The sequence below is a fragment of the Tursiops truncatus genome, chromosome 5, assembly GCF_011762595.2.
Source record: "Tursiops truncatus isolate mTurTru1 chromosome 5, mTurTru1.mat.Y, whole genome shotgun sequence".
NCBI lineage: Eukaryota > Metazoa > Chordata > Mammalia > Artiodactyla > Delphinidae > Tursiops > Tursiops truncatus.
Genome location: NC_047038.1, coordinates 29,982,540 through 29,993,788, shown reverse-complemented (window position 1 = coordinate 29,993,788; position 11,249 = coordinate 29,982,540). Strand labels below are relative to the sequence as shown.

Below are 11,249 nucleotides of genomic sequence, written 5' to 3'. Positions count from 1 at the left end.
TTCCGGAGGTTGCATTATCTTAGCTGTGACCAACAGGGCAGTCCAGGTTGCAGGCTTGTGGCTGCTCACTTAGACTATAACCACAGCCTCCCTCCCTCCTTGCTTTGCTCTAGTTAAGCCTTTCCTCCACACAGATACTAGAGAAATCTATCTGAAATGGTAGTGTGCTGTGCCACTCCCGGGCTTAACGTTTACTGCTGCCTGTTGCCTACCGGCTGAGTGCAGGCTCCTTGACAGGGCATCTGAGACCTTCTTTCATGACTTCATCTTTGCCCACCTCTCCAGCTTTATCTCCTCCCCTCTTTTTAAACCTCCTGCCTCAAGTCATATGCTGGAACAACCTGAAATGCTTGTGTTTCTCTAAGGACCACACGCTGTTTATTGCTTCCATCCCTTTGTTCCTTTTGTTATTCTGCTTGCAATGCCTCTTTCCTGATTTTCCACTTAATACATTAGTATGCATCCTATAGGGGCAGCTCAGGTACACCCTCCCTAGGAAGCCTTTCCCCACCAATACTGTTGGTCTGGTGTTCTCTTGTGCTTCCTCACAAGTGTACTCTGTGCCTCTCTTTATCATGTGAGTTCCTTTTACGTAGTGATCATGTCTTATTTATCTTTGGACCCCTAGGACTTAGTTCCGTGCTTGGTACAGAGTAAATGCTCAGTAAATACCAGATGAATAAATGAATTGTGCATATCCTGAAAATCCACAGTATTTTGTTTTGAGAAAATTCTTTTGACACTATTGTTTCTATATGCATCCTATTAGTTTTAAATAGTATTTTCCATAATATTCTTACATTGATAGAATTAATTTCCTTTTGAAAAAGTATTTTGGTTTAAAGGGGATGAAAAGAACCACCCCAAAAGAAGGTTAAATGCCCTGTATATTTATTGCCTAAATCCTTGATTGACCCTGTGGATTCTCTATGTTATGTGTATGGAAGTAGTTTTTAAAATATTTAATTTTTATTTTCTGATAGAGCCTAATATATGCTAAAAACAGGACAGTTAAGCTTCAGGTAAGGTTTGATTGCCCATAACTTGGGAAACTAACTTGGAATAAAATATATTCTTGAAAAAAGATAATGGCTTCACTAAAAAACTAAATGTGTTGGGATGAGCCTGCACTACACAGAAATGACCTGGGAGAACTGCACGATGCGCTGCCACCACAGTCTTAGTGCTGCCACGACAGTGATGGATTGGAGCATTTTGCCTAAAAAACTCTAGGTACTGGAGTTTGTTTAGTATGTTTTGGGGGCTAATCAGTATGTGGCAATATTGATTACTCTAAATCAATTTTATGTCATGTGCTTCTGTCTCTAAAGCTAAATTTTATAAAACTAAGTATTATTCATACTGTTAAAAAGTAAAATTTGTCGTGTTACAACATTCAAGTAATCTACAGTGTTTTCTAACATCTGCTAAGACATTGAATTATTTTGAGCATTATGTGTATCTTCAAGGTGTAGTAACAATTACTTCTATAGGAAAGGGATTTAACAGGCATTTTCTTGTAAATCTAGATATGGACAACTATTGAAAATTTTCTGACGTGTTTGATGTTCATTTCCCTTAGAATGTGTTACTTTGCTGAAACCAGATTCAAAGGCTAGGTTGATTGATCCCCTGCAAGATACACTTGAAGGTTAAGTAACTACAGATCTCATCTAATCCTGTGTAATCTGCTGTTACTAAATGGCCGTTTGCATTCTTGGCACACCAGTTTCTGAATGCTTAGGATTTGGTTTTTACCTTTTGTCCAAATAACGTCTAAAAGGAACCATGCGTCTCTTTGCAAGTCTGTGCATTGCGCTTGGCTTTTTGGAAAGAGTGAGCTGTTCGTGTCCTTCACAGTGCACCTGTGATTATCATGGCAGAAATGACGGCATGAGATCAAGGTATGCTTTTCTCTTTGCTACTAAGTGTTCTAATGATTCTGAGGAAAAGGACTCAAACCAGATGGCCTTGTTTTTGAAAGCAAATTGTTGATCAGAAATCAGAGAAGATTTAATCTAGATAAGCTTTAACGTAATTGTGTTAATCCTGGTTGCCTGCTCCTTTATGTTTTCATTTTGAGCAGTTTAACTCCTTCAAAGCCCCTCAAATTATTTGAGACTCTCAGACACATTCCGTGTTAATAAAATATTCATTGCACTTGTATTCACAAAATGAACCTTGCAGGAGGTCAAACCACTGAAATGCGTGTGACCAGTTCAGCCTGATTATAGAAAGCACAAGAGGGCAGGGCCGATCAGAAGGTGTGTGACATGCCCAGATCATTTGCTTCCAGTGTTTTCCATTTCATTTTGAGGATTATTCATGGCAACTGGATAGACCTTAGGAAGTAGGAAGGACGATCACATGAGTGAAATTAGAGAGGTTCATAATCAGAATTTCTCATTTTAAGGTATTGGAGTTTGAAAGAAATGGGTCAACACTTTGTGTTGCAGACACTGTGGGACCTTACAGAAGTTACTTAACCTCTGTGTTCCTTTAATATCTACTTGTGGAGTGAGAATAAGTATTTATTTACAATATGCATGAATCCTTTTAGATAGAAGTTAAATGCAAAACAGAATTCTTGTTGGCTAAACATAGTAAACCTTGATTTTTTTTGGAGAAGATATTAATAACAAAATCAGATTTTTTTGTGTGACTCGGTTGAAGTGAACAGTAAGCCTCTTAAAGTAATTTGTTAAAAGAATCGCTCAATTTATATCTTACAACTTTATACAAATAAATAATAATAACGCGTATTTTTGTGTAGTTTGTCTTGTTATTGTATAAAATTTACTAAGTCTTGGTATCTCTTTGAGATAGTCACTAGGTGGTTAAAGACAGTGAGAAGAATGTAACAATTTAAAGACCTACTTGGCAAAAGTATGCTGCAGTTAATGACTCAGATCAGGCTACCTCTGAGAAAACAATCACAGAAATGTTTCCTTCTTCATGGTGGCCCCATTATTGATGGATTTTATAAAAATCATAGCATGTTATGCCTGACAAGAACTCCAGAAATAATCTAGTTTGACCACTGTCATTTTTAAATGAATAAACTAAATCATATAGAGACTAAATGGCTTGTCCGAGGTCACAGCATTGAGTTGCTGCAGTGACTGCCTGACAAAGACGCTAGGTCTTTTAGCTTCCAATCCAGGCTTTCCTCCATTACAACACACTGGAACGCTGACTTAATGAGGAGAAGCTGGATCATTCTGGTATAAAGTAGCACTGAAATTTGTGATTCAAAATAGAGATAAAGAGTGAGAAGTATACCTAGAGAATTCCAATGATGCTATAGGCTCTTCTCCTAAAGTTAAAGAGGGATGATGTGACCAGTACGTTGCTTATGCCTCTTCCCTCTCTTTACATTATAGCCTGGCTTTAAAAATTCACTGATTTAATGTGATGTGTTTTACTGAATGGCCGTTTTATTATTATTATTTACTATATGTGTAATGTATTATAATTTAGATGATGCTTTGCAAAACTTTTTATTGTTCATTTTCAGCAATCCAGTGGGACTGAATATATAATGGGAGATAAATAGGTCTTTTTTTTCAGGTTTAAATGAATCTAAATTTTCTGATTTTTCATACTTTATACCCACACATGGGACAGGCTTGTGTTTCTATGCCTGTTTTACACATGCCACTAAACAAGACCACAATGTGACTTGCTCAAGGTCACTTAAATTAGTGAGTGGTAAAAAAAAATAAACTTGCAGTTCCTGGTTTATTCCTTAGGCTGAAAGCAACGCACGGGTCACATCGTTAAAATAGGGCTCAATTTTAATCATCTAGTATGAGCACTTGCTGTTTCCTTTCCCTTCCTACCTTCCTTCCATTTTTTCTTCCTTTCTCTTGTGCTCCTCTTGAAAAGGATCAATTTATAACTTCAGTAGGGGATTCTTTTAAAATGGGCCATTTCCTGAAGAGGTTAAGAGTGTGCTCGTTGGAGCTGGACAGTTGTGGGTCTGAAAGGTTGTTGTGTGACCACTAGCTCTGTGATCCTGGGAAGTTACCTAATGTTGATGGGCCTCATTTATTGTATCTGTAAAAATGAGATTGAAGATAATAATAGCAAATACCCATTAGGTGCTTATTAGGTGCCAGGAAGGTGTAAAATTTTCCATCCATTTTAATTAATCATCATAACAGTGCCATGTGGGAAAATGAGAGATTGGTGAAGTGAGAGAATGAGAATGAGAGATTGATGAAGTGGCTTTCCGTGGCCACAAAGGAGGTGATAGAGCTTAGATTCAAACCAAGATCAGCCTGACTCTAGAGCTGGTGCCTTTACCTATTACTCAATATTCAACTCATTAGGCTGTTGTGATGATTAAATACAGGGATAGATGTGATGTGTATTGTACAGGCCTGACACCTAAAGAGCTCAGGTTGAATCACATGAAATTGCTGATATTTGATTGTTTTTAACCTACAAAAATGACCATTTCATATAGTTCAACCTAGAAGAAGGTGATGATATTGGCAAATTATTAATGAACAGTTTAGCCAGGCTGAATAGATATTTTGTGCAAACCAGTAGGGAATGAAAAATTCAATGCTTGTTTCAAGTAAGTATTATTTTTTTCAAACGAGTCTCAGAACACACGTTTTCTTCCATTGCTCTGTGACACTAGGTCTGTGCTATGTAGTGACCTGGATATGAACGAGGTACCTACAAACTTCCCCGTGGACACTGTGAAGCTTCGCATAGAGAAGACCGTTGTCCATAGGATCCCCGCCGAGGCCTTCTACTACCTGGTGGAGCTCCAGTACCTCTGGTTGACCTATAATTCTGTGGCCAGCCTTGACACCAGCAGCTTTTACAACCTAAAGCAGCTGCATGAGTTGCGCTTGGATGGAAATTCTCTGGCTGCTTTCCCTTGGACATCTCTGAGGGACATGCCTCGTCTGAGGACCCTGGATTTGCACAATAACAGAATAACCAGTGTGCCAAACGAGGCGGTCACGTATCTGAAGAACCTTGCCTACTTGGATTTATCAAGCAACAGATTAACCACACTGCCGCCAGATTTCCTGGACAGCTGGTCCCACTTAGTTACAGCATCATCCAGAAGCCTGGACCTTTCAGCAAGAAGAATTATTCTTGGTAAGCTCACAGCCTCTGGGCTTCTCAGATCCAGATAATTTGCTCTGTATACCTTCAGTTGTGCAGTATTTTCATGTCTATTGAATTTGTTGTTTTACTCTATACTTGCACTTTTGATGGAATAGTACTTTATCATTTGATCTAGGTCAGTTTACCCATCTGCCCTGTGTAAGGTGTAATGGCTCTGTTTGTGTCTGTGCACGAGCGCGCATGTATTTGTGTGTGCGTGTATGCATCCATGTGTGTGGAGTGAGGGCAGCAGTGTATGTTTGTGTATGTTAGGGGAGGGAAGGGAATTGGCCTCATAAACTAAGAGACTAATGCTGCTGTTAGAGAACCTGGAGAAGAGTGACAAAATCTACCAACCTGCACTGATTCTCATGAGCACACCAGTGCTCCATACGCTGCCACAACCAAGCTTTTGCTCTGGTCTCTTTTCAACCCTTCATCAGGCTCTTCAGGAGTGGGAGAAGGGCATCTGCATCTTTATGAGGCAGCAGTGGTTTAATTAGTTAGGAAGTGTATCTTCCAAATATTCTTAATTTAAAAAGTACTAGTCTAGACACCAGTTATTTTACTGGCCCTAAATGGGTATCCTAATGGGTCTGGTCTCTTAGTTTAGCTGTGATTAGTTTTGTGTATTTTGATCCTAACTTCTTTTAGGTTCTATGGGTATTTGCCTTGAATTTTAACATGTAAGGTCCTTCTAGCAAACTCTTCTCTCTTTTTTGTGTGTCTTCCCACAGTGCTTTGCACGGTGCTCTGCACATGGTGAATGCCCAGTAAATGTGGTTGCCCGATTGAAATCAATGAACTGAGACCCTTCTCAGTGGTATCTGTGGGCAGTGAGGCCTTTTCCACTTTTGTATGAGACACAAGCCTGAGGCTTTGACCAAGCAGTTTGATTTGCTAAAGTTTTGTTCACCCAATAAGGCTGTGTTGTTATTTCACAAGTTATGTGCATCATAGCTGCAGAAGAGGTTATAGTTGTCAGAAGGATGAAAGAAGTTCTGAGTGTTTGGCCAGTGACATGACTTATAAGACTTTGGAATGAGAAGCAACTAGATGTTAAGAAATTGTCCCAGAAATTCCTACCAATATCACTTGCCAAATATTTGCTGAAATAAAGAATAAATAAAATACAAGATAAATTTGAGATGTTTTTGATAAAAAGAAAAGTACTACATATTTTATAATAACCATAAGTGGAGTATAACCTTTAAAAATTTTGAATCACTATATTATACACCTGTAACTTATATAATACTGTACCTTAACTATACTTCCATAAAAAATTTTCTAACTGAAAAAAAGAGAAAGTACTGTGACAATACTTAAATTGCTTTAGCATTACTTTTGTTGAAATGTATATGCATTTTAGTACTTATGAAACTAAAAATATGAATAATAAGAACCAGATAGAGAAAAGGTCAAAGAAATCTTTCTTACACAGCTATTTCATCTTTTTCCCGCTATCTATCTAGTCCTTCAAACATTTTTGATTAGAAAATAAAAGAGGTATTGTAGGATGGGTTAGAGAAAAAAATTAGTTTAATTTAACAATAGTTGTGGAGTCCTTAAAATATATACTCTAATAGGAACTATGCAAACCCATACTAAAGTATATATTTACTTTATTCTAGTCACTAATTTAATCCTTATGAGTAAGACTAATGGTTAGAAATTTTCTTAAACATTGAGATTTTATTTCTCTACGTATTTTTAAAAGTTTCTTTGGATGCAATTCTTGGTTCTAATAAAATTACCCAATGGAGACATATAGAAAATAAAATCAAATTACTAAATTGCTATTAATAGCTCTCTAATGATTAGTTCCTAATATTAATATAAATAAATAATTTATAGAACATTAATATTTTTCACTTGTGAGTTAAATCTGAATGAGAACTTAGGGATCAAATGGGAAAGGGTTATGAAATTTCATTGTCCATGGAGATAAACAGCTTTATGTTTTAGGGTTTAGATTCTTTTTAAAAAATTATATGTTTCAGGTGTACAGCATTATAATTCGACATCTGTATACTCTATGAAATGATTACCACCACAAGTCTAGTTACCATCCATTACTGTACAATCGACCCCCTTCATCCATTTTGCCAATCCACCCCCCCTGTTCCCCTCACCCGTTGGTAACCACTAATATGATCTCAGTATCTATGAGTTTATTTTTCTTTTCTTTTGTTTGTTTGTTTTTTAATTCCACATATGAAATGATACAGTATTTCTCTCTGTCTGGCTTATTTCACTTAGCATAATACCATCAAAGTCCATCCATGTTGTCAAAAATGGCAGGATTTCATTCTTTGTTATGGCTAAATAGTGTTCCATTGTATGTATATATACCACATCTTCTTTATCCATTCATCCATTGTTGGACATTGGGTTGTTTCCATATCTTGGCCATTGTAAATAATGCTGCAGTGAACATAGAGTGCATATATCTTTTTGAATTAGTGTTTTTGCATTCTTTGGATAAATACCCAGAAGTGGAATAGCTGGGTCATATGCTAGTTCTGTTCTTAATTTTTTGAGGAATCTTCGTACTGTTTTCCATGTTGGCTGTACCAATTTACAGTCCCACCAATAGGGTATGAGGGTTCCCTTTTCTCCACATCCTCTCCAACATTTGTTACTTCTTGTTTTTTCGATAATAGCCGTTCTCATAGGTGTGAGGTGGTATCTCATTGTGGTTTTGGTTTGCATTTCCCTAATAATTAGTGATACTGAACATCTTTTCATGTGCCTGTTAGCTATCTCTGTGTCATCTTTGGAAAAAATGTCTATTCAGATCCTCTGCTCATTTTTTAATCAGGTTGTTTATTTGTTTTTGTTGTTGAGTTGTATGACTTCTTTATGTATTTTGGAGATTAACCCCTTATCGGATGTATGATTTACAAATATCTTCTCCCATTCAGTAGGTTGCCTTTTTGTTTTGATGATGGTTTCTTTTGCTGTGCAAAGCTTTTTAGTTTAGTTCCGTTGGTTTATTTTTCTTTTTGTTTCCATTGCCTTTCGAGTCAGATCTACAAAAACATCACTTAGACCAATGTCAGTGAGGTTACCACCTATGTTTTCTTCTAGGAATTTTATGGTTTCAAGTCTTACATTCAAGTCTTTAATCCATTTTGAGTTAATTTTTGTGTACAGTGTAAGATAGTAGTTTCATTCTTTTGCATGCGGCTGTCCAGTCTTCCCAACTCCATTTATTGAAGACTGTCCTTTCTCCTTTGTATGTTCTTTACTCCTTTGTTGTAAATTAATTGTCCACATGTATGTGGGTTTATTTCTGGGCTCTCAATTCTGTTCCATTGATCTTCATGCCTGTTTTGTGCTAGTACTATACTCTTTTGATTACTGTAGCTTTGTAGTATGGTTTGAAATCAGGGATCATAATACCTCCAGCTTTGTTCTTTCTCAAGATTGTTCTGGCTGTTTGGGATCTTGTGTGTTTCCATACAAATTTTAGAATTATTTGTTGTAGTTCTGTGAGCTATGCCATTGGAATTTTGATTAGATTGCATTGAATCTATAGATTGCTTTGGGTAGTATAGACATTTTAATAATACTAATTCTTCCAACCCATGAGCACAGGATATCTTTCTATTTATTTGTATCATCCTCAATTTATTTCTTTAGTGTCTTACAGTTTTCAGTGTACAGGTCTTTCACCTTCTCAGTTAAGTTTATTTCTAGGTATTTTATTCTTCTTGATGCGATTGTAAGTGAGATTGTTTTCTTAATTTTTCTTTCTGATAGTTTGTTATTAGTGTATAGAAATGCACAGATTTCTGTATATTGACTTCGTGTCATGTGACTTTATTGAATTATTTGTTCTTTTTTTGGTGGTTCTTTAGAGTTTTCTATATATAGTATCATGTCATCTGCAAATAGTGATAGTTTTGCTTCTTCCTTTTTAGATTTGAATGCCTTTTATTTATTTATTTCCTTTTTTTTTCCTAATTGCTGTGGCTAGGACTTCCAATATGGTGTTGAACAAAAGTGGTGAGAGTGAGCATCCTTGAATTGTTCCTAATCTTAGAGGAAAATATTTCAGCTTTTCATCCTTGGGTATGATGTTGACTGCCGGTTTGTCATATATGGATTTTATTATGTTGAGGTACCTTCCCTCTATACCCATTTTGTTGAGAGTTTTTATCATAAATGGATGTTGAATTTTGTCAAAAGTTTTTTCTGCATCTTTTGAGATGATCATGTGACTTTTATCCTTCATTTTGTTGGATACAATGTTATGTAATCATTGATTAATTTGTGGATGTTGAACCATCCTTGCATCCCTGGAATAAATCCCACTTGATTATGGTGTACGATCCTTTTAATGTATTGTTGGATTTGGTTTGCTCATATTTTGTTGAGGAAGGGTTCAGATTCTTTAAAAACTAATGGGAAAATACTTTTAGTGTAACATTAAATTTATGTAATTGTATATAAAGCATGATCACTATTTTAAAATTTGCAAAGAAAAAGTCTGAAAAGTTACAGTAATTGGTTATTCTCTTTGATATCTTTTTGCTTTTCTGTATTTTCAAAGTGTTGTGCAATGATCATGCATTACTTTTTTAATCATGATAATAAATAACAAAAGATATTCTGAAACATGTCCAGCCATGTGTGGCAGCTGACCTTAGCAAAGTCATGACCACTAGCTAACAAAAGGGGAGAAGAAGTGCTACCCTCTCAAAAGAAGACTAGTTCATGTGTGTGAATCACACACAGAAAACTCAGTTTTCACATCTGGAAAATGGAGATGACAGGATTTATTCCATCTTGCTAATAGGAATGTAATAAAATGTTGAGTTTATGTGATAGTTCTTCAGAATATAAAGTGGACAGTCTCTGAGGCTATGATTTTAGATCAACAACAATCCATAGCAGCTGTGACTGACATGTGAGTGTCTTATGAAGAAAGATTTTTCTAGTTTGGCTTTTTTGTTATTTTTAACTATATTTGAGTCTTCCAATTTCATCATTAAAATATGGTAATAAGAACCAGCTCTAGATTTTCTAGAACTCAGTGTTTAACTGTAGCAATTATGTATTTCCAGGTACCCTGTAGAATTTACCTTTGTACTATTATAATGGGATACATTCTGTTTCCATTTCATTTTTATTGCCCTATGTTTATTGCTGTTAACAGATTCTATTTGTAATAATAAATAGTAATAGCTAATATTGATGGAATGCTTACTCATGGCCAAAAAGTTTATGGATATAACTTCTTCTAGTCTCACTCCATGGTAAATACCATTTCATCCCCATTTTATAGATGAAGAAATGAGGCACAAGTTAAAACACTTGCCCAAAGTGACTTATCACATAGTGATGGAGCTGGGGTTTGAATACAAGCCATTTGGTTCTAGAACCCGTGCTCTTCCCCACTCCTTTGTAATGCAAGGTATGTAATAATACTAGTTATGTTCCTCATATATCCTATTTTACTGATCTCTTTAAATCATATATTTGATTAATAAAAATAATTTAGGGAGAGGCTTTTCAATTACTTCCTCTGTCTTCTGTGTGAATAAAAATATCAACCTAATAAAATTGTCCTTTAATGTATCTGTAAAAATGTAAACTAGTGTCCTGTACATGAACATTTAAATTAACTATGAAACTAGATTATTGATTTGCAATACAGGTAAATTTCCATGGCCTCTTTTTCAAGAATAAGGACATATTTACACAGGCAAACTGCAAGGCCTATCACTGTTTATCTTGGAGGAAAAAACCTGCAGTAGCAGAGAGTATAAAATGCTTTTTTGGTCCTTTTTACTGGTACCCAAATTTGCTCCATTGTAAAAGAGCTCTTCTGTTCAGAAAGGGGTTTGCCAGAAGGGCAGTGGTGGCCCTGAGTATTCCCACAGAATTCTGTAAAACGGCATTGTTTTAGTTCGACGAATACTTCTCAGTCTCTGTTGGTGTGCCTGTTCTTTCCTAGGCATGGGGGAAACAAATTCACACAGTTAAGGCTTACTTCTTGCCAGACACTCTTCTGAGGACTGCCTGGCATTATCTCAGCCTTTAGGACAACCCCATGAAGTGGGTCTGTAATTGTCATAACCTTCTTTTTCCAGCTGGTAAAGAGG

General features: G+C 36.1%; 1 protein-coding gene across 6 annotated transcripts in view; it reads left to right on the top strand.

Annotated features, from left to right (window-relative positions):
- Nucleotides 1–1,773: 1,773 nt before the first annotated feature.
- Nucleotides 1,774–11,249, top strand: part of LRIT3 (leucine rich repeat, Ig-like and transmembrane domains 3) — a 30,446-nt gene continuing 20,970 nt past the window's right edge. For all 6 annotated transcript variants that reach the window (XR_012331906.1, XR_012331904.1, XR_012331905.1 and 3 more), the window contains exons 1-2: nt 1,774–1,904; nt 4,652–5,124. Coding sequence is in view for 1 of the 6 variants with exons in the window: in XM_019927803.3 (XP_019783362.1) it covers nt 1,789–1,904; nt 4,652–5,124 (589 nt within the window). In the remaining 5 variants the exon portion in view is untranslated. The remainder of the gene's footprint in view (nt 1,905–4,651; nt 5,125–11,249) is intronic.